This window comes from Scyliorhinus canicula, chromosome 20, assembly GCF_902713615.1.
Source record: "Scyliorhinus canicula chromosome 20, sScyCan1.1, whole genome shotgun sequence".
Lineage (NCBI taxonomy): Eukaryota > Metazoa > Chordata > Chondrichthyes > Carcharhiniformes > Scyliorhinidae > Scyliorhinus > Scyliorhinus canicula.
The window spans coordinates 98,227,766-98,252,002 of NC_052165.1; the positions used below are offsets into that span (position 1 = coordinate 98,227,766).

Consider the following 24,237-nt stretch of genomic DNA (forward strand, 5'->3'; position numbering starts at 1 on the left):
GAGAGCTACACACACACACACAGAGAGCTACACACACACACGCAGAGAGCTACACACACACACAGAGAGCTACACACACACACACAGAGCTACACACACACAGAGCTACACACACACAGAGCTACACACACACAGAGCTACACACACACAGAGCTACACACACACAGAGCTACACACACACAGAGCTACACACACACAGAGCTACACACACACAGAGCTACACACACAGAGCTACACACACAGAGCTACACACACACAGAGCTACACACACACAGAGCTACACACACACAGAGCTACACACACACACACACACACACAGAGAGCTACACACACACAGAGCTACACACACACAGAGCTACACACACACAGAGCTACACACACACAGAGCTACACACACACAGAGCTACACACACACAGAGAGCTACACACACACACACAGAGCTACACACACACAGAGCTACACACACACACAGAGCTACACACACACAGAGAGCTACACACACACAGAGCTACACACACACAGAGCTACACACATAACAGAGAGCTACACACACACAGAGAGCTACACACACACACACACACACGCAGAGAGCTACACACACACATGCAGAGAGAGCTACACACACACACACACACACGCAGAGAGCTACACACACACGCAGAGAGCTACACACACACGCAGAGAGCTACACACACGCAGAGAGCTACACACACACACACAGAGAGCTACACACACACAGCAGAGAGCTACACACACACACACACGCAGAGAGCTACACACACACACGCAGAGAGCTACACACACGCAGAGAGCTACACACACGCAGAGAGCTACACACACGCAGAGAGCTACACACACGCAGAGAGCTACACACACGCAGAGAGCTACACACACGCAGAGAGCTACACACACACGCAGAGAGCTACACACACACAGAGAGCTACACACACACACGCAGAGAGCTACACACACACACGCAGAGAGCTACACACACACGCAGAGAGCTACACACACACGCAGAGAGCTACACACACACACGCAGAGAGCTACACACACACACGCAGAGAGCTACACACACACACGCAGAGAGCACACACACACGCAGAGAGCTACACACACACACGCAGAGAGCTACACACACACACGCAGAGAGCTACACGCAGAGAGCTACACACACACACGCAGAGAGCTACACACACACACGCAGAGAGCTACACACACACACGCAGAGAGCTACACACACACACGCAGAGAGCTACACACACACGCAGAGAGCTACACACACACACGCAGAGAGCTACACACACACACGCAGAGAGCTACACACACACACGCAGAGAGCTACACACACACACGCAGAGAGCTACACACACACACGCAGAGAGCTACACACACACACGCAGAGAGCTACACACACACACACGCAGAGAGCTACACACACACACGCAGAGAGCTACACACACACACGCAGAGAGCTACACACACACACGCAGAGAGTTACACACACACACGCAGAGAGTTACACACACACACACACACGCAGAGAGTTACACACACACACACGCAGAGAGCTACACACACACACACGCAGAGAGCTACACACACACACGCAGAGAGCTACACACACACACGCAGAGAGCTACACACACACACGCAGAGAGCTACACACACACACACACAGAGAGCTACACACACACACGCAGAGAGCTACACACACACACACATGCAGAGAGCTGCACACACACACACATGCAGAGAGCTACACACACACACACATGCAGAGAGCTGCACACACACACACATGCAGAGAGCTGCACACACACACACATGCAGAGAGCTGCACACACACACACACATGCAGAGAGCTGCACACACCTGTTCACCTTCATGCGGACAGGCTTGGGGCGCGGAGGGGGGTCAGGAGCCTCGGATATCTCCTCAATCAGCTTCTTGGTAACTTTGTTCTTGGGCAGGAACACCTCGGACTCGTAGCGAGAGAGGCGGCCCTCGATGTTGATCAGGTCAAAGATGCTGAGGTCCACCTGCTGAGGAGACAAAACATGACCGGCTCGGTCAGGGTCTCCGAGCATCATGACTCCCACACTCGCAGCTCTGACGCAGCACAGGCCCGGGCACCCCAAACATCCAAATTCACCAGGTGAGGGCAGAGTGTGGAATCACAATGTCCACGAGCCTCTGTCCCAGAGATACTCACTCCATGTCTATCAGACGAAGATCAGGTTTACATGTCCGAAACCTGGGTCTCACACCTAACCGCGAGTGATCAGCATCCAGCCACAAACATACCCCCATTGCTAAACCAGCCTCCGGCATTGCCCAACACCCACCCCGTGCTCTCTGCCCCACAGCTTGACAATTCCTCCAATTTAAAATCAGCCTCCGCCAGCCTCCCCCCCCCCCCCATCAGCACCCCACCCCCCCCCCCCCCCCCACGGCCACCAATTAGTCACTCCGCCACCTGTTAGCCCCCCACCCTGCCACCCTTACAAGAGTCTACAGCCCTGTCTCATCGCATCCCCCATAACCGTCCGATATCACTTCACTCCTCCAATTCCAGCCTCTCAAGCACTGCCCACCCCAATGACCGGCGATCCGCCACTGGAAGCTGAAGCTTCAGCTGCCCCAGTACAGTCCTCACCTCTGGAACGTCCCTTCAGGAGCCTCCACTCTCCTCTCTCTCAATTTGGTTCGCCTGCCCCAAAGATCGCCTCACCTGGACCGGTGCCGACGCTACACAAACGCACGCCCATGCTGCAGCCTTACCTTGAAGGGCTCGTACTCCAGGGCCTGGGGGATGCAGGAGGCTGTGGTATAGCAGATGCCCTTGGTGATGAAAGGGGAGTGGATGGGCCGGGGGTCGAAGAGGTTTGGATGGTTGCAGACCTTGCGCAGCTGCATGAGGATGTTGATGACGCTCATAAAATGCCCGGTCTCCAGAGTCTCCTTGGTGCTAGGCAAAGCAAAGGCAAAGGACAATCAGCCGAGAGTCGCCCATGGAGGGAGGGTGGGGTCGATGTCACCGCACCAAATTAATGAAACCCACTGAGGCAGGAGAGCGGGCAGAAACAACTGGAGGCAACCTTACAGTGCATGGGTGATAGTGCATCGGCAGGCCCGCTCACCAAGCCGGCATTGGCAGGCCCGCTCACCAAGCCTGCATCGGCAGGCCCGCTCACCAAGCCTGCATGGGCAGGCCCGCTCACCAAGCCGGCACCGGCAGGCCCGCTCACCAAGCCGGCATCGGCAGGCCCGCTCACCAAGCCGGCATCAGCAGGCCCGCTCACCAAGCCGGCATCGGCAGGCCCGCTAACCAAGCCTGCACTGGCAGGCCCTCTCACCAAGCCGGCATCGGCAGGCCCGCTCACCAAGCCTGCATCGGCAGGCCCGCTCACCAAGCCGGCATTGGCAGGCCCACTCACCAAGCCGGCATCGGCAGGCCCGCTCACCAAGCCGGCATTGGCAGGCCCACTCACCAAGCCTGCACTGGCAGGCCCTCTCACCAAGCCGACACTCTCCTCCATGGCCCCAATTAATGCTGCCCTCCCGATACGGAGCCAAATTCCCATTTCAAAATTATTACTGATTGGCATTTCACTCTAATTTCAGGCAATGCATTCCACACTGTCAGAAAAGTCTTAAATCCCGCTCCCTCTTTCAATTAACACAGCATACCCTGCTCAGTAAACATGCTGCCGGGGAACATTAAATCACCTTGGACATTGTCCCCATCAAACACTCCCAGGACAGGTACAGCACGGGGTTAGATACAGAGTAAAGCTCCCTCTGCACTGTCCCCATCAAACACTCCCAGGGCAGGTACAGCACGGGGTTAGATACAGAGTAAAGCTCCCTCCACACTGTCCCCATCAAACACTCCCAGGACAGGTACAGCACGGGGTTAGATACAGAGTAAAGCTCCCTCCACACTGTCCCCATCAAACACTCCCAGGACAGGTACAGCACGGGGTTAGATACAGAGTAAAGCTCCCTCTGCATTGTCCCCATCAAACACTCCCAGGACAGGTACAGCACGGGGTTGGATACAGAGTAAAGCTCCCTCTACACTGTCCCCATCAAACACTCCCAGGACAGGTACAGCACGGGGTTAGATACAGAGTAAAACTCCCTCTACACTGTCCCCATCAAACACTCCCAGGACAGGTACAGCACGGGGTTAGATACAGAGTAAAGCTCCCTCTGCACTGTCCCCATCAAACACTCCCAGGGCAGGTACAGCACGGGGTTAGATACAGAGTAAAGCTCCCTCCACACTGTCCCCATCAAACACTCCCAGGACAGGTACAGCACGGGGTTAGATACAGAGTAAAGCTCCCTCCACACTGTCCCCATCAAACACTCCCAGGACAGGTACAGCACGGGGTTAGATACAGAGTAAAGCTCCCTCTGCATTGTCCCCATCAAACACTCCCAGGACAGGTACAGCACGGGGTTGGATACAGAGTAAAGCTCCCTCTACACTGTCCCCATCAAACACTCCCAGGACAGGTACAGCACGGGGTTAGATACAGAGTAAAACTCCCTCTACACTGTCCCCATCAAACACTCCCAGGACAGGTACAGCACGGGGTTAGATACAGAGTAAAGCTCCCGCTACACTGTCCCCATCAAACACTCCCAGGACAGGTACAGCACGGGGTTAGATACAGAGTAAAGCTCCCTCTACACTGTCCCCATCAAACACTCCCAGGACAGGTACAGCACGGGGTTAGATACAGAGTAAAGCTCCCTCTACACTGTCCCCATCAAACACTCCCAGAACAGGTACAGCAAGGGGTTAGATACAGAGTAAAGCTCCTCCCCCCACCACCACCACCACGTGCTCCCCACAGTGCAGTCACTTACGAGGCCTGGGACATGAAGTCATCGTATAGGTAGCGTTGTCGCTTGGAGAGGCGGCACTGCACCACATGCTCGTATTTCTTTGGCATCTGTTTCTCCACATCCAGTTTGATCCTGCGGAGGAGGAACGGTCGGAGGACCTGCGGGGAGAAACTCGGGTAACAAACAATTGGGTCAAAGGAAAAGAGCGGCCATCCCTGCCTGACCCTGACCTGACAGTTCGAGGCACGTTGGGTTACAAGGCTGCTTGTCCCTCATCCTCCCTCAGTACACAATTAATGACTATCGCGAGAGCAAGTCTCTAACCTCCCCATCTCTGTAACCTCCTCTACAACCCTCCCCATCTCTGGAACCTCTCCTCCAACCCTCCCCATCTCTGTAACCTCTCCTCCAACACTCCCCCAGCTCTGTAACCTCTCCTCCCCATCTCCGTAACCTCCCCCATCTCTGTAACCGCCTGTACAACCCTCCCCAGCTCTGTAACCTCCCCCAGCCCCTACAATAATCTCCATTTCTTTTTTTTTTTTAAATGAATTTAGGGTACCCAATTCATTTTTTCCAAATAAGGGGCAATTTAGCGTGGCCAATCCACCAACCCTGCACATCTTTGGGTTTTCCGGATGAAACCCACGCAAACACAGGGAGAATGTGCAGATTCCACACGGACAGTGATGCACAGCTGGGATCAAACCGGGGACCTCGGCACCGCAAGGCAGCAGTGCGAACCACTGCGCCACCGTGCTGCCCAATCCTCTCCATTTCTGAAACCTCCTCAGGCCCCGACATCCCTGCCCATCTCAAATCTCCACCAGCTCCCACAATCAAGATCTCTGTGCTCCATCGTTTACGGCCTCTTGAGCATCCACTCCATTTCATTCACTGCACCCTTGAAAGCCAAGGTGTGAGCTGCACATGGCTGAAGATCCTGTAATTTACTCCCTAACCCCTCTGCCCTGATTCACACCCATTTTCTGCTCACTTTTGTTTTCTAACGCCGCCCCACACAACAAATACACTACAGCACACTGATGGGGGTGGGGACGTATACACACCGACGGGAAGACGACAGTAGGCACGCACACCCCGGCAGGAGGAAAGCCGTACGCGCACTCGCGCGCGCACACAATGATGGGAGGAGGGCGGGGACACGTGCAACCAGGCGGGAAGGCAGTACACGCGCGCGCACACACTGACGGGAGGAAGGTGATACACACACAGACACACCCGGCCGGGGGGGGGGGGGGGGGGGGGGGGGGGGGGGGGGTATGTGCGCACACACTGACCAGAGGAAGCGGTATGCGCACGCACACACCATGGGAGGGAAGGTGGGGACACCCCAGCGGGAGGGAGGCAGGCAGGGAGGGGGCTGACAAACAGCAGGTGAGGAGGGAGGGAGAATGATTGCTACCTTATGCAGTCGCTTGATGAGATTCTCGTTGTACTCTTGGCTGCCCTCGATCATTCCTGTCAGCGGATTGGAGAACCACTCCTTGAACTCTCGGTGGGACTGGAAGACGTGTGGCATCAGGAAATGCATGAGGGACCAGAGCTCCATCAGACTGTTCTGCAGCGGGGTCCCAGTCAGCAGGAGGCGCCGCTGACTGTCCAGAGAGAAATAGAGAGTGAGTGTCAGAGAGCGAACAGATCGCACCAGAGATGGGGCAGCTTGGAGAGGTGTCAGGAGTGAGGGTTAATTGAGAATTGGGGAGGGGCAGAGTTCAAAGGACAAGCTAGGAGGGGGACACCAACAATCAGGGACACAACGGAGTAACAGGGAGGGAGGGGAGGAAGGTGGGGATAAGTCTGAAGTCTATCTATTGACAATTTGGCATTTCCCTTTGAACACATTTCTGGCCATCCCCAGGGCCTCAACATCCTTTTAGCAACGCACAGATCAAAGCTTTAAAACCACTGCAACCGAGATCAAACCAAGTTGCAAGGGGCTATCAACAACTTTCCATTGTCCCCATTAAACACTCCCAGGACAGGTACAGCACGGGGTTAGATACAGAGTAAAGCTCCCTCCACACTGTCCCCATCAAACACTCCCAGGACAGGTACAGCACGGGGTTAGATACAGAGTAAAGCTCCCTCTACCCTGTTCCCATCAAACACTCCCAGGACAGGTACAGCACGGGGTTAGATATAGAGTAAAGCTCCCTCTACACTGTCTCCATCAAACACTCCCAGGACAGGTACCGCACGGGGTTAGATACAGAGTAAAGCTCCCTCTACACTGTCCCCATCAAACACTCCCAGGACAGGCACAGCACGGGGTTAGATACAGTGGAAGGCTCCCTGTCCACTGTCCCCTCGGCTCACTGAAGGACTGCAGCGTGGGGATTGAGCTGGGGGGTGCTGGAGTTGTGGATTGCGGAGGACACAGACCTGTTGAAGTTCAGCAGGGACTGCCAGCGTTGCGACTTGAAGTTTTTGATGTTTTGGGCCTCATCCAGGATCATGTATTTCCAGTTCTTGCGGCGGAACGCCTGGTGGTCCTGGAGGACGAGCTTGTAGGAGGTAATGCAGACGTGGAAGGCATTCGGCTTTGTCCAACCCTGTGTGCAAGGGACAAAATAAAACACAATTAAAACCTGCCTGCTGCCCAGCTAGTAGCTCACCCCGCAGATTGGGCCCGGGGACACCCCGCAGATTGGGCCCGGGGACACCCCGCAGATTGGGCCCGGGGACACCCCGCAGATTGGGCCCGGGGACACCCCGCAGATTGGGCCCTGGGACACCCCGCAGATTGGGCCCTGGGACACCCCGCAGATTGGGCCCTGGGACACCCCGCAGATTGGGCCCTGGGACACCCCGCAGATTGGGCCCTGGGACACCCCGCAGATTGGGCCCTGGGACACCCCGCAGATTGGGCCCTGGGACACCCCGCAGATTGGGCCCTGGGACACCCCGCAGATTGGGCCCTGGGACACCCCGCAGATTGGGCCCTGGGACACCCCGCAGATTGGGCCCTGGGACACCCCGCAGATTGGGCCCTGGGACACCCGCAGATTGGGCCCTGGGACACCCCGCAGATTGGGCCCTGGGACACCCCGCAGATTGGGCCCTGGGACACCCCGCAGATTGGGCCCTGGGACACCCCGCAGATTGGGCCCTGGGACACCCCGCAGATTGGGCCCTGGGACACCCCGCAGATTGGGCCCTGGGACACCCCGCAGATTGGGCCCTGGGACACCCCGCAGATTGGGCCCTGGGACACCCCGCAGATTGGGCCCTGGGACACCCCGCAGATTGGGCCCTGGGACACCCCGCAGATTGGGCCCTGGGACACCCCGCAGATTGGGCCCTGGGACACCCCGCAGATTGGGCCCTGGGACACCCCGCAGATTGGGCCCTGGGACACCCCGCAGATTGGGCCCTGGGACACCCCGCAGATTGGGCCCTGGGACACCCCGCAGATTGGGCCCTGGGACACCCCGCAGATTGGGCCCTGGGACACCCCGCAGATTGGGCCCTGGGACACCCCGCAGATTGGGCCCTGGGACACCCGCAGATTGGGCCCTGGGACACCCCGCAGATTGGGCCCTGGGACACCCCGCAGATTGGGCCCTGGGACACCCCGCAGATTGGGCCCTGGGACACCCCGCAGATTGGGCCCTGGGACACCCCGCAGATTGGGCCCTGGGACACCCCGCAGATTGGGCCCTGGGACACCCCGCAGATTGGGCCCTGGGACACCCCGCAGATTGGGCCCTGGGACACCCCGCAGATTGGGCCCTGGGACACCCCGCAGATTGGGCCCTGGGACACCCGCAGATTGGGCCCTGGGACACCCCGCAGATGGGCCCTGGGACACCCCGCAGATTGGGCCCGGGGACACCCCGCAGATTGGGCCCGGGGACACCCGCAGATTGGGCCCGGGGACACCCCGCAGATTGGGCCCGGGGACACCCCGCAGATTGGGCCCGGGGACACCCGCAGATTGGCCCCGGGGACACCCCGCAGATTGGGCCCGGGGACACCCCGCAGATTGGGCCCGGGGACACCCCGCAGATTGGGCACGGGGACACCCCGCAGATTGGGCCCGGGGACACCCCGCAGATTGGGCCCGGGCGACACCCCGCAGATTGGGCCCGGGGAACCCCGCAGATTGGGCCCTGGGACACCCGCCAGATTGGGCCCGGGGACACCCCGCAGATTGGGCCCGGGACACCCCGCACATTGGGCCCGGGGACACCCCGCAGATTGGGCCCGGGGACACCCCGCAGATTGGGCCCGGGGACACCCCGCAGATTGGGCCCGGGGACACCCCGCAGATTGGGCCCGGGGACACCCCGCAGATTGGGCCCGGGGACACCCCGCAGATTGGGCCCGGGGACACCCCGCAGATTGGGCCCGGGGACACCCCGCAGATTGGGCCCGGGGACACCCCGCAGATTGGGCCCGGGGACACCCGCAGATTGGGCCCGGGGACACCCCGCAGATTGGGCCCGGGGACACCCCGCAGATTGGGCCCGGGGACACCCCGCAGATTGGGCCCGGGGACACCCCGCAGATTGGGCCCGGGGACACCCCGCAGATTGGGCCCGGGGACACCCCGCAGATTGGGCCCGGGGACACCCCGCAGATTGGGCCCGGGGACACCCCGCAGATTGGGCCCGGGGACACCCCGCAGATTGGGCCCGGGGACACCCCGCAGATTGGGCCCGGGGACACCCCGCAGATTGGGCCCGGGGACACCCCGCAGATTGGGCCCGGGGACACCCCGCAGATTGGGCCCGGGGACACCCCGCAGATTGGGCCCGGGGACACCCCGCAGATTGGGCCCGGGGACACCCCGCAGATTGGGCCCGGGGACACCCCGCAGATTGGGCCCGGGGACACCCCGCAGATTGGGCCCGGGGACACCCCGCAGATTGGGCCCGGGGACACCCCGCAGATTGGGCCCGGGGACACCCCGCAGATTGGGCCCGGGGACACCCCGCAGATTGGGCCCGGGGACACCCCGCAGATTGGGCCCGGGGACACCCCGCAGATTGGGCCCGGGGACACCCCGCAGATTGGGCCCGGGGACACCCCGCAGATTGGGCCCGGGGACACCCCGCAGATTGGGCCCGGGGACACCCCGCAGATTGGGCCCGGGGACACCCCGCAGATTGGGCCCGGGGACACCCCGCAGATTGGGCCCGGGGACACCCCGCAGATTGGGCCCGGGGACACCCCGCAGATTGGGCCCGGGGACAACCCGCTGATTGGGCCCGGGGAACCCGCAGATTGGGCCCGGGGACACCCCGCAGATTGGGCCCGGGGACACCCCGCAGATTGGGCCCGGGGACACCCCGCAGATTGGGCCCGGGGACACCCCGCAGATTGGGCCCGGGGACACCCCGCAGATTGGGCCCAGGGGACACCCCGCAGATTGGGCCCCGGTGGACACCCCGCAGATTGGGCCCGGGGACACCCCGCAGATTGGGCCCGGGGACACCCCGCAGATTGGGCCCGGGGACACCCCGCAGATTGGGCCCGGGGACACCCCGCAGATTGGGCCCGGGGACACCCCGCAGATTGGGCCCGGGGACACCCCGCAGATTGGGCCCGGGGACACCCGCAGATTGGGCCCGGGGACACCCGCAGATTGGGCCGGGGACACCCCGCAGATTGGGCCCGGGGAACCCCGCAGATTGGGCCCGGGGACACCCCGCAGATTGGGCCCGGGGCCACCCCGCGATTGGGCACGGGACACCCCGCAGATTGGGCCCGGGGACACCCCGCAGATTGGGCCGGGGACACCCCGCAGATTGGGCCCGGGGACACCCCGCAGATTGGGCCCGGGGACACCACCGCAGATTTGGGCCCGGGGACACCCCGCAGATTGGGCCCGGGGACACCCCGCAGATTGGGCCCGGGGGACACCCCGCAGATTGGGCCCCGGGGACACCCCGCAGATTGGGCCCGGGGACACCCCGCAGATTGGGCCCGGGGACACCCCGCAGATTGGGCCCGGGGACACCCCGCAGATTGGGCCCGGGGACACCCCGCAGATTGGGCCCGGGGACACCCCGCAGATTGGGCCCGGGGACACCCCGCAGATTGGGCCCGGGGACACCCCGCAGATTGGGCCCGGGGACACCCCGCAGATTGGGCCCGGGGACACCCCGCAGATTGGGCCCGGGGACACCCCGCAGATTGGGCCCGGGGACACCCCGCAGATTGGGCCCGGGGACACCCGCAGATTGGGCCCGGGGACACCCCGCAGATTGGGGCCCGGGGACACCCCGCAGATTGGGCCCGGGGACACCCCGCAGATTGGGCCCGGGGACACCCCGCAGATTGGGCCCGGGGACACCCCGCAGATTGGGCCCGGGGACACCCCGCAGATTGGGCCCGGGGACACCCCGCAGATTGGGCCCGGGGACACCCCGCAGATTGGGCCCGGGGACACCCCGCAGATTGGGCCCGGGGACACCCCGCAGATTGGGCCCGGGGACACCCCGCAGATTGGGCCCGGGGACACCCCGCAGATTGGGCCCGGGGACACCCCGCAGATTGGGCCCGGGGACACCCCGCAGATTGGGCCCGGGGACACCCCGCAGATTGGGCCCGGGGACACCCCGCAGATTGGGCCCGGGGACACCCCGCAGATTGGGCCCGGGGACACCCCGCAGATTGGGCCCGGGGACACCCCGCAGATTGGGCCCGGGGACACCCCGCAGATTGGGCCCGGGGACACCCCGCAGATTGGGCCCGGGGACACCCCGCAGATTGGGCCCGGGGACACCCGCAGATTGGGCCCGGGGACACCCCGCAGATTGGGCCCGGGGACACCCCGCAGATTGGGCCCGGGGACACCCCGCAGATTGGGCCCGGGGACACCCCGCAGATTGGGCCCGGGGACACCCCGCAGATTGGGCCCGGGGACACCCCGCAGATTGGGCCCGGGGACACCCCGCAGATTGGGCCCGGGGACACCCCGCAGATTGGGCCCGGGGACACCCCGCAGATTGGGCCCGGGGACACCCCGCAGATTGGGCCCGGGGACACCCCGCAGATTGGGCCCGGGGACACCCCGCAGATTGGGCCCGGGGACACCCCGCAGATTGGGCCCGGGGACACCCCGCAGATTGGGCCGGGGACACCCCGCAGATTGGGCCCGGGGACACCCCGCAGATTGGGCCCGGGGACACCCCGCAGATTGGGGCCCGGGGACACCCCGCAGATTGGGCCCGGGGACACCCCGCAGATTGGGCCCGGGGACACCCCGCAGATTGGGCCCGGGGACACCCCGCAGATTGGGCCCGGGGACACCCGCAGATTGGGGCCCGGGGACACCCGCAGATTGGGCCCGGGGACACCCCGCAGATTGGGCCCGGGACACCCCGCAGATTGGGCCCGGGGACACCCCGCAGATTGGGCCCGGGGACACCCCGCAGATTGGGCCCGGGGACACCCCGCAGATTGGGCCCGGGGACACCCCGCAGATTGGGCCCGGGGACACCCGCAGATTGGGCCCGGGGACACCCCGCAGATTGGGCCCGGGACACCCCGCAGATTGGGCCCGGGGACACCCCGCAGATTGGGCCCGGGGACACCCCGCAGATTGGGCCCGGGGACACCCCGCAGATTGCGCCCGGGGACACCCCGCAGATTGCGCCCGGGGACACCCCGCAGATTGGGCCCTGGGACACCCCGCAGATTGGGCCCTGGGACACCCCGCAGATTGGGCCCTGGGACACCCCGCAGATTGGGCCCTGGGACACCCCGCAGATTGGGCCCGGGGACACCCCGCAGATTGCGCCGGGGACACCCCGCAGATTGGGCCCGGGGACACCCCGCAGATTGCGCCCTGGGGACACCCCGCAGATTGCGCCCTGGGACACCCCGCAGATTGCGGCCCGGGGACACCCCGCAGATTGCGCCCTGGGACACCCCGCAGATTGGGCCCTGGGACACCCCGCAGATTGGGCCCTGGGACACCCCGCAGATTGGGCCCTGGGACACCCCGCAGATTGGGCCCTGGGACACCCCCGCAGATTGGGCCCGGGGACACCCCGCAGATTGGGCCCGGGGACACCCGCAGATTGGGCCCGGGGACACCCCGCAGATTGGGCCCGGGGACACCCCGCAGATTGGGCCCGGGGACACCCCGCAGATTGGGCCCGGGGACACCCCGCAGATTGGGCCCGGGGACACCCCGCAGATTGGGCCCGGGGACACCCCGCAGATTGGGCCCGGGGACACCCCGCAGATTGGGCCCGGGGACACCCCGCAGATTGGGCCCGGGGACACCCCGCAGATTGGGCCCGGGGACACCCCGCAGATTGGGCCCGGGGACACCCCGCAGATTGGGCCCGGGGACACCCCGCAGATTGGGCCCGGGGACACCCCGCAGATTGCGCCCGGGGACACCCCGCAGATTGCGCCCGGGGACACCCCGCAGATTGCGCCCGGGGACACCCCGCAGATTGCGCCCGGGGACACCCCGCAGATTGGCGCCCTGGGACACCCCGCAGATTGCGCCCTGGGACACCCCGCAGATTGGGCCCTGGGACACCCCGCAGATTGGGCCCTGGGACACCCCGCAGATTGGGCCCTGGGACACCCCGCAGATTGGGCCCTGGGACACCCCGCAGATTGGGCCCTGGGGACACCCCGCAGATTGCGCCCGGGGACACCCCGCAGATTGCGCCCGGGGACACCCCGCAGATTGCGCCCGGGGACACCCCGCAGATTGCGCCCTGGGACACCCCGCAGATTGCGCCCGGGGACACCCCGCAGATTGCGCCCGGGGACACCCCGCAGATTGCGCCCTGGGACACCCCGCAGATTGCGCCCTGGGACACCCCGCAGATTGGGCCCTGGGACACCCCGCAGATTGCGCCCTGGGACACCCCGCAGATTGCGCCCGGGGACACCCCGCAGATTGCGCCCTGGGACACCCCGCAGATTGCGCCCTGGGACACCCCGCAGATTGCGCCCTGGGACACCCCGCAGATTGCGCCCTGGGACACCCCGCAGATTGGGCCCGGGGACACCCCGCAGATTGCGCCCGGGGACACCCCGCAGATTGCGCCCGGGGACACCCCGCAGATTGCGCCCGGGGACACCCCGCAGATTGCGCCCGGGGACACCCCGCAGATTGCGCCCTGGGACACCCCGCAGATTGCGCCCTGGGACACCCCGCAGATTGGGCCCTGGGACACCCCCGCAGATTGCGCCCTGGGACACCCCGCAGATTGCGCCCTGGGACACCCCGCAGATTGCGCCCTGGGACACCCCGCAGATTGGGCCCGGGGACACCCCGCAGATTGGGCCCGGGGACACCCCGCAGATTGGGCCCGGGGACACCCCGCAGATTGGGCCCGGGGACACCCCGCAGATTGGGCCCGGGACACCCCGCAGATTGGGCCCTGGGACCACCCGCAGATTGGGCCCGGGGACACCCCGCAGATTGGGCCCGGGGACACCCCGCAGATTGGGCCCGGGGACACCCCGCAGATTGGGCCCTGGGACACCCCGCTGTGCTGCTCTTTGAACTTGTGGCCAAACGGTCACTCTTTACACTCCCTGCCCCCAAACAGGGAGTCAACAAGATTAAGTGGGAACCCAAATTGATTGTCCTCAGCCAGGGCATTAAGGCCTCAACCCCCCTTTTGGACTCTTCTTTGCGATTTACTCCCATCTAAATTCACTAACAATTTCTCAAACTCCATTTGCTGACTCCTTAGCCTGCTGACTCAGCCAAACCATTGAGGGGCCAACTTGCGGGTGGCAGGCCATTCCAATCCTTTCCACAGCAGTCAAACCACACAAGTAGCATGGTGTTAAAGCCCCGCCCAACTTGGGGAAGGGTGTGTTCACCCCCACCCCACCGTTCTCCTCGCGAACCCTTACCTGCCGTTTCATCTTCCGTTCCTTCTGGACTCCGTAGTAGGTGAGGATCTTAAATGAGGGGCACCAACGTTTGAACTCCATCTCCCAGTTGAGCATCACACTGGTGGGCACGATGATGAGGTGGGGGCCCCAGTTGCCTAGGGAGGAAGGGAAAAACAGTATAGTAATGACCAAGCACAGACGCACGACAGCAGTACTACCCCCCCCCCCCCCCCCCCCCCCCCCCCCCAATCAGATGTAATACGGCGCAAGTTCTCTAGTGTGAAGAAAAAGGTGGGCAGGTTGGCCATGGGGGAACCTGCTAGTTTGGGGTGGAGTATGCCACCATTGCCATAGTCTCTTGCTCACAGGGAAGGCAAAACGGGGAAGACTTTGGCATCGTAGCATCCTGCTGCTTCTGGGGCGTTTGGTTAGCAATGTAGCATTCTGCTGCCAAGGGTGTATGATGTTGGCATCGCAGTATATCTGCGAATGGAGTTGTTGGGTGCTCTCGGAGCTGGCCGTTAACAGGGCATTGTCAGGGTGGCACAGTGGTTAGCAATGTTGCCTCACGGCACCGAGGGTTTGTTCCCGGCCCAGCTCACTGCCCGTGTGGAGGTTGCACATTCGCCCCGTGTTTGTGTGGGTCGCACCCCCACATCCCAAAGATGTGCAGGGCAGGTGGGTTTGCCATGCTAAATTAATATAATAATCACTTATTGTCACAAGTAGGCTTTAATGAAGTTACCGTGAAAAGCCCCATAAATTACCACTTAATTGGAAAAAAGAAGAACTGGGTACTCAAAATTTATTTTTTACAAATAGGGTATTGGCAGTAGTGCAGTGTTTTGCTGCTAATGTGGGGGAGGAGGGGGAAAAAAAGATAGCTTGTGACCCCCATCTCCCTCCATCTCTCCCACCCCACCACGCCACCTAGGCTAAAGAAGCTGACGTACTTTTCTCTATCGCCAGGTGGGCCAGGAGGGCTATGGTCTGGATGGTCTTGCCGAGACCCATCTCGTCGGCCAGGATCCCGTTGAGTTTCTTTTCGTACATGGTGACCAGCCAGTCGAGGCCAATGTGCTGATACTCACGGAGGGTCCCGCGCAGGAGTGAAGGGACGGGGGTCTTCACCTGTAACATACACAAACACAACTTTCTGAGCGCTGTTGCCATCGCCAAAGGGCTCCCGGTTAACGGGTGAACAAATTAACGCCTGGGTCAACGCTGCCTGGAATGCACAGCCCTTTGACATTCACAGTGCATCGACAGTCCAAGAAGCAAATCGAGTTTATTAGGGAATTATAAGTGAATAGGGATGGGTCCCATTCCTCGGTTGGGGAGTCAGCTCCAACCAACCATCAACGATGGGGGATGGAAGTGAAATTAACCCTTCAATTCCCATCACATAGGCTATCACAGTGGCAGAACAGAAGACAGGGACATCCGCATAATAGATGAGCAATCCAGGTGGTGGACGGAAATGATTGAGAAACAAATCCAGTCACGATACCAGGGCAATTTAAATCAGTTAGAGAAATATGTCAGGAATCATGCTACCAGTAAACATTAGCCGTGTAATCACGAGATTGCAGTAAAGATTCACCAATATCTTTTTGGGAATGGGAATCTGCCACTCGAGTGGTGGATTTAGTCCAATATGTCAATCTCCAGACTCCCTAAAATGCTGCACAACTCCCTGGTCACTCCTGCACCATCTCCCTCTCTCACACCTTCCCAACCATTGCTCCCAGTCCTCCCCTGGCCCTCCTTGCCTCTCTCCTGGTCCTCTCTGCTTTGGTACCTGTCCCCATCGCTCCACCCTTGCTCCACAAATCTCTCCAGCCGACAGTCAGGAATAGCACAGAATCTGAACACCACATCCGGTAGCGTCCATGTCCCAATAGGTCGCGCACATGGCAGCTCCCACTGGGATCGGAGTTTTGGGCCTTTAAACGGGGCGGCAACGGCAATTGGACGGTGATTACCGGTGTGGGAAAGGGCGCTGGAGAGGTTCCCCCCACTGCTGTATGGAGGGAACCAGGAGCGGGGCTGTTAAAAGAGCGATTGCGGGAAAGCGAGCGGAGCTGGTCCGGGAGGACAAGATGGCGGCCGGCGCAGACCAAGCAGCGTGGGCCCAGTGGTCGAGAGAGCAGCAAGACTTTGAGGAGCTGCCTCGCAGAGCTGAAGACGGAGATGCTGGCTCCTATGAAGGCATCCATGGAAAAGATGGTGGAGGTTCAGACGATGCAGGAGAAGGTGATCAAGGAGGTGGAGAGGAAGGTGTCTGAGATTGAGGATGAGATCCTGGGCCTGGCGGTCAGGGTGGAGGCGCACGAGGCCCGACACAAGAGATGGCAGGAGAGACTGGATGACCTCAAATATAGGTCTCGAAGTCACAACCTGCGGATTCTGGGCCTCCCTGAAGGTGCGGAGGGGGCAGATGGGAGCACGTATGTGACTACAATGCTGGGGACGCTGATGGGCGCGGGGGCCTTCCCACGGCCCTTGGAACTGGATGGGGCGCAGTCCTCGCCAGGAAGCCTAGGGCGAACGAAGCACCGAGGGCGATGGTGATAAGGTTCCACCGCTTTACTGACAGGGAACGGGTCCTGCGTTCGGCAAAGAAGGAGCGGAGCAGTAAGTGGGAGAACGGCGAGATTCACATTTACCAGGACCTAGGAGCTGAGCTTGCGAGGAGACGTGCGGGATTCAACCGGGCTACGGCGGCCTTCCACAACAAAGGGGTGAAGTTCGGGCTCCTGCATCCAGCGAGACTTTGGGTAACGTACCAGGACAGGCACCATTACTTTGATACACCAGATGAGGCGTGGACATTCATTAGACATGAAAAGCTGGACTTGAACTAAGGGGCAGCTGTACATGGGTGAAACGCTCTGGTGGAGATGGGTAACCAGGTGTTGGCCTGGTCTAAGACTGTTAGTAGAATTTAAGTTGTTTGTTTTTCTTTTCCTGTTTTTGTTTCAGGGGGTGCGTGAACGCCCGGGTTGTGGGGTCCATTTCATGGGAAGGATCTGGATGGCACTTGCCCTCTTACCCTGTGGGGGAGGGGGGGTTTGGGGGTCCGAAGGAGGAGACGATAGTAAGTTTGGAGATAGAGGCAGGAGCGGCGGGGGTCAGCAGACTTACGGATGCGTAATGGGGAAGAAATCAGTGCCAAGAGGGTGCTTGGCAGGGGGGGGGGATGCTTCTTTGCTGACTGAAGGGGAGCCAACTGTTGAGGACGGATGGAGAGTCGGGTTGGGGGGCTCTGACGGGAGGGCTGGAGCGAGCGGGGGGCGCAGGCATGTGGGTGGCCGAAAAAGGGAGATGGCTAGTCGGCAGGAAGGGGTCCAGGCTGATCACATGGAATGGAGTAGCCTGAACAAGCCGGTCGAGAGGGTCCGCGTGTTCGCGCATTTAAAGGGGTTGAAGGCGGACGTGGCCATGCTGCAGGAGTCGCACTGACCAAACTCGCTGACCAAACGAGGTTAAGGAGGGGATGGGTGGGCCAGGTGTTCCATTCGGGGCTAGACTCAAAGACCAGAGGGGTGGCAATTCTGGTTAGTAAACGGGTGGTATTTGAGGCAGGGAGCATTGTTGTGGACAAGGGGGGCAGGTACATAATGGTGAGTGGCAAGCTGCAGGGGGTCCGGGTGGTGTTAGTGAACGTCTGTGCCCCGAACTGGGATGATGCGGAAGTCATGAGGCACATGTTGGGTAAAATCCCGGACTTGGAGTCAAGTAACTTGATCATGGGGGGGGGGGGGGGGGGGGGGGGGGGGGGGGGGGGGGACTTTAACACTGCCCTGGATCCGGATTGGACCTGCCTAAGTCCAGGTTGGGAAAGAGACTGGCGGCGGCCAGGGCCCTGTGGGAGTTCATGGAGCTGGGGCAGCGCCCTCTCTGGAGACTGGATGTGGGGCTTCTAGTGGATGAAGAGGTGTGTGGGTGGATAAGGAGGAGCATTCGGAACTATGTGATAACGAATGACACAGCGGAGGTAACAGCAACAACAGCTTGGGAGGCCATGAAGGCGGTCATCAGAGGGGAGTTAATCACTACAGTAGTCCCCCGTTATACCGCGCTCCGCAATACCGCGGTTCGCGATATACCGCGGGGGGGCTTATGGACCCCAACTGTCAGTTGTGTCAATTTCAGCGGCCGGCTCACTTTGATCCGGAGAGGGAAGCTGCTCTCTCACTGAAACAATCAGCCGGCCGCTGAAATTGACACTGCCGGCTGCTCTCTCCCTCCAATCCAACTTTTAAGTTTTAATGTTTCTGATTGGAGGGAGAGAGCAGCCGGCAGTGTCAATTTCAGCGGCCGGCTGATTGCTTCAGTGAGAGAGCAGCTTCCCTCTCCGGATCAAAGTGAGCCGGCCGCTGAAATTGACACTGCCGGCTGTCTTGGACCCCAACACCCACGTTATAAAGGGGGACTACTGTATTAGGTCCCACAGAGAGAAGAGGGCAGAGATGCTTAGGGTGGACAGGAAGTACGCGGAGGCCCCCGAGGGGGGGGGGCTGCTAAAGGAGCGCCGGAGGTTACAGGCGGAGTTCGATCTGCTGACAACAGGGAAGGCAGAGGCACAGTTGAGGAAAGTGAAAGTCTACGAGTATGGGGAGAAAGCAAGTAGGATGCTAGCGCAGGAGAGGCGGCCTGGGAGATCGGGGAGTGAGGGATAAGGAGGGTAATACGGTGTTGAGCCCGGAGAGGATCAATCAAGTCTTCAAGGAGTTTTATGGGAAGCTGTACGAGTCAGAACCCCCGAGGGGAGGGGAACAGAATAAGCAATTTATGGATTGATTGATGTTCCCAAGGGTGGACGAGGAGCGGGTGGAGGGACTGGGGGCCCTGATTGAGTTGGAGGAGGTAGTTAAGGGACTGGCAAGTAAGCAGTAGGGCAAGGACCCGTGTCCGGACGGCTTTCCCGTAGAACTTTATAAGTAGCTCTCAGAGCTACTGAGCCCACTCCTGCCAAGAATCTTTAACGAGGTAAAAAGAGACAGGAACCCTCCCACCGACGATGTCGCAGGCATTGATCTCGCTAATTTTGAACAGGGAGAAGGATTCGCTTCAATGCGGGTCCTACAGGCCGATATCGCTCCTGAATGTAGATACCAAACTGTTGGCAAACATTCTGGCCACCAGAATAGAGGACTGCGTCCCGGGAGTGATTGAGGAGGACCAGACAGGTTTCGTCAAGGGCAGGCAATTGAACACGCATGTGAGGAGGCTCCTGAATATTATTATGAGGCCTCGGAGGGAGGGGATGCAGAAGTAGTGGCTGCAATGGATGCAGAGAAGGCCTTTGACAGGGTGGAGTGGGAGTACCTGTGGGAAGTGTTAGGTAGGTTTGGATTCGGGGAGGGATTCATAGGGTGGGTCAAGCTGCTGTATCAGGCCCTTGCAGCGAGTGTGTCCATGAACTGGCTGAGGTTCGAGTATTTCAGGCTGCACCGAGGGACGAGACAGGGGTGCCCCCCATCCCCATTACTATTTGCCGTGGCAATTGAGCCGTTGGCCAGGGGAGGTCATGCGGATCCTGGGGGACTTTGGGAGCTTCTCGAGGTACAAGTTGAACGTGGGGAAAAGTGAGCTGTTTGTAATCCACGCCAGGGGTCAGGAAGAGAGACTGGGGGAGCTCCCGCTCAAGATGGTGGAGTGGAGCTTTCGTTACTTAGGTATACAGGTGGCTAGGAACTGAGATGCCCTACACAGGCTTAACTTGTCTCGGCTTGTAGAGCAGATGGAGGGAGACTTCAAAAGGTGGGACATGCTCCCGCTTTCCCTGGCGGGAAGAGTGCAGACTGGGAAGATGACGGTTCTTCCCAGATTCCTGTTCGTTTTTCAGTGCCTCCCCATTTTCATCCCTAAATCCTTCCTCAAGCGGGTGAACAGGATTATCACGGGATTTGTGGGCAAACAGGACCCCGCGAGTCAAAAGACTGCTCTTGGAGTGTAGCCAGGTACAATACACCACAAGCCCGATGGTGACGGTGACACTGAGGATCTGGGGTTAGTGGAGGAGGCACAGGAAGGAGGAGGAGGCCTCAGTTTGGACCCCGATACTGAACAACCATAGATTTGCTCCTGGCAAGATAGATGGTTCCAACGCTGGCATAGGGCAGGCATTAGAAGGATGGGAGACCTGTTTATAGATGGGACTTTCCCTCGCTTGAAGGCGCTGGAGAGAACGTTCGGCCTGTCCCCGGGAAATGCTTTCAGATACCTCCAGGTCCGGGCCTTTCTCAAAAAACAGGTGGGGACATTTCCGCGGCTCCCCCCTCGAAGGATAGACAGGTAGTGTCTGGCATCTGGGTAGGAGAGGGGAAGGTGTCAGACATATACCAGGAGCTGCAGGAGGTGGAGGAAGCCTCAGTGGAGGAGTTAGAAGGGCAAATGGGAGGAGGAGCTAGGCGAAGTGCTGGATGAGGGCCTGTGGGCTGATGCCCTGGGAAGGGTAAATTAGTCCGCATCATGTGCCAGGCTCAGTTTAATTCAGTTTAAGGTGGTACACCGGGTGGCTCACATGACGATGGCGAAAATGAGTAAGTTCTTTGGGGTGGAGGACAGGTGTGCGAGATGTGCAGGGAGTCCGGTGAACTATATCCATATGTTTTGGGCATGCCCGGCGCTTAAAGAATTCTGGCATGGCTTTGCAAAGGCTATGTCCAGGATATTGGACACGCAGGTGAAGCAGAGTCCAACAATAGCGATCTTTGGGGTGTCGGAGGATCCGGGAGTGCAGGAAGCAAAAGAGGTCGAAGTGTTGGCCTTTACCTCCCTGGTAGCCCGGAGACAGATCTTGTAAATGTGGAGGGAGTCAAAACCCCACAGCGTGGAGACCTGAGTTAATGACATGGCTGGGTTCCTCAGCCTGGAGCGAATAAGTTTGCCTCGAGAGGGTCCTTGCTGGGTTTCACCAGGTGGTGGCAACCTTTCCTTGACTTTCTAGGGGAGCAGTGAAGTATCAGCAGCAACAGGGGGGGAATTGTCCATTTAATGCATATTTTCTTTTTGTACAATGTAACAGCCACTTAGTTTTGTTAAATATTTCTCGTTTATTTTTCTGTTATGTAAAAATTCTGGTTGAAAAAAGCTTTAATAAAAACAATTTTTAAAAAAGAACCTGAACACTGTTTGAGGGACGTGTCACCAAAGGCTGTGGTGTCGTACTCACATCCGGACAAATGCAAGAATGCCAAGTTTCAAAGGACCACAAGTGCTTTTGTTACAGGAAGAACAGCTGCTGAGTGGATGGCAAGTCAAATAACTGAGTTCCTAACCAAGACAGGCCGTGCCATACAATCAGCATCCTTTCCTTCTGTGCTGCCAATAGTTATGATCTTTGGAAATTTGGCACTCTTGCATTTGTCCTAATGAATGCATGTTAAACTGACAACTTGTCCCTTCACGGAAACCCCTGCCCACGCTCCGTCTAACTCATGGAGGGTCTGCACGGTTGGCTTGCTGCAGTGCTTGGTCCCTTCAGGACTGACAAGCAGTTGAGCAGGACTCACACACAAACAAACCCGGGTACCTGGGTGGTGGCCAATGTGTAGCCCTTCGGCTGGAGGCTCTCGGCCGCCGCTGCAATGTCTGTGATTTCCTTCTTTGGCCCCTTCACATCGGCCTGGGCCAGTTCGCGGTTCAGTTCGCCGTCATGGGGCTCGCCCTGAATCAAGAACTCCACCCCGATGTCCTCTTGCGTGCTGTCCTCCTCTTCTTCCTCCTCGTCCTCATCCTCCTCCTCATCATCATCGTCGTCATCCTCGTCTGTTGCACTTGAGTTTTCAGAATCTGAGCAAGAGGAAATATGAGTGAATCAGTGAATCAAATACTAAACATAAGCTCCAGACAGACTGCGCAAACCAGATATCACTCCAACTCGAACTGATTCGGGGCTATGGGGAGAGAGCGGGGCAGTGGGATTAGTTTGGGGATTGATACAGGGCTATGGGGAGTGACTGGGACAGTGGGATTAGTTTGGGGATTGATACAGGGCTATGGGGAGAGAGTGGGGCAGTGGGATTAGTTTGGGGATTGATACAGGGCTATGGGGAGAGAGAGGGGCAGTGGGATTAGTTTGGGATTGATACAGGGCTATGGGGAGAGAGTGGGGCAGTGGGATTAGTTTGGGATTGATACAGGGCTATGGGGAGAGAGTGGGGCAGTGGGATTAGTTTGGGGATTGATACAGGGCTATGGGGAGAGAGCGGGGCAGTGGGATTAGTTTGGGGATTGATACAGGGCTATGGGGAGAGAGCGGGGCAGTGAGATTAGTTTGGGGATTGATACAGGGCTATGGGGAGAGAGCGGGGCAGTGAGATTAGTTTGGGGATTGATACAGGGCTATGGGGAGAGAGCGGGGCAGTGAGATTAGTTTGGGGATTGAAACAGGGCTATGGGGAGAGAGCGGGCAGTGGGATTAGTTTGGGGATTGATACAGGGCTATGGGGCGAGAGCGGGGCAGTGGGATTAGTTTGGGGATTGATACAGGGCTATGGGGAGAGGAGAGGGGCAGTGGGATTAGTTTGGATTGATACAGGGCTATGGGGAGAGAGTGGGGCAGTGGGATTAGTTTGGGATTGATACAGGGCTATGGGGAGAGAGTGGGGCAGTGGGATTAGTTTGGGGATTGATACAGGGCTATGGGGAGAGAGCGGGGCAGTGAGATTAGTTGGGGATTGATACAGGGCTATGGGGAGAGAGCGGGGCAGTGAGATTAGTTTGGGGATTGATACAGGGCTATGGGGAGAGAGCGGGGCAGTGAGATTAGTTTGGGGATTGAAACAGGGCTATGAGGAGAGAGCGGGGCAGTGGGATTAGTTTCGGGATTGATACAGGGCTATGGGGAGAGAGTGGGGCAGTGGGATTAGTTTGGGATTGATACAGGGCTATGGGAGAGAGGGGCAGTGAGATTAGTTTGGGATTGATACAGGGCTATGGGGAGAGAGTGGGGCAGTGGGATTAGTTTGGGATTGATACAGGGCTATGGGAAGAGAGGGGCAGTGAGATTAGTTTGGGATTGATACAGGGCTATGGGGAGAGAGTGGGCAGTGGGATTAGTTTGGGATTGATACAGGGCTATGGGAGAGAGTGGGGCAGTGGGATTAGTTTGGGATTGATACAGGGCTATGGGGAGAGAGCGGGGCAGTGGGATTAGTTTGGGGATTGATACAAGGCTATGGGGAGAGAGTGGGGCAGTGGGATTAGTTTGGGGATTGATACAGGGCTATAGGGAGAGAGGAGGCAGTGGAATTAGTTTGGGATTGATACAGGGCTATAGGGAGAGAGGAGGCAGTGGGATTAGTTGGGATTGATACAGGGCTATAGGGAGAGAGCGGGGCAGTGGGATTAGTTTGGGGATTGATACAGGGCTATGGGGAGAGAGTGGGGCAGTGGGATTAGTTTGGGATTGATACAGCGCTGTGGGGAGAGAGTGGGACAGTGGGATTAGTTTGGGATTGATACAGCGCTGTGGGGAGAGAGTGGGGCAGTGGGATTAGTTTGGGGAT

General features: G+C 59.8%; 1 protein-coding gene across 1 annotated transcript in view; it reads right to left on the reverse strand.

The window, feature by feature from the left end:
- Positions 1-24,237, reverse strand: part of LOC119954831 (helicase SRCAP-like) — a 26,282-nt gene that overhangs the window by 1,267 nt on the left and 778 nt on the right. Inside the window, exons 2-9 of the mRNA XM_038780374.1 lie at positions 22,260-22,519; positions 15,670-15,847; positions 14,735-14,871; positions 7,271-7,440; positions 6,291-6,483; positions 4,886-5,022; positions 2,786-2,972; positions 1,857-2,046 (exon numbers count right to left, since the gene is read on the reverse strand). Of these exons, the coding sequence (XP_038636302.1) occupies positions 1,857-2,046; positions 2,786-2,972; positions 4,886-5,022; positions 6,291-6,483; positions 7,271-7,440; positions 14,735-14,871; positions 15,670-15,847; positions 22,260-22,519 (1,452 nt within the window). The remainder of the gene's footprint in view (positions 1-1,856; positions 2,047-2,785; positions 2,973-4,885; positions 5,023-6,290; positions 6,484-7,270; positions 7,441-14,734; positions 14,872-15,669; positions 15,848-22,259; positions 22,520-24,237) is intronic.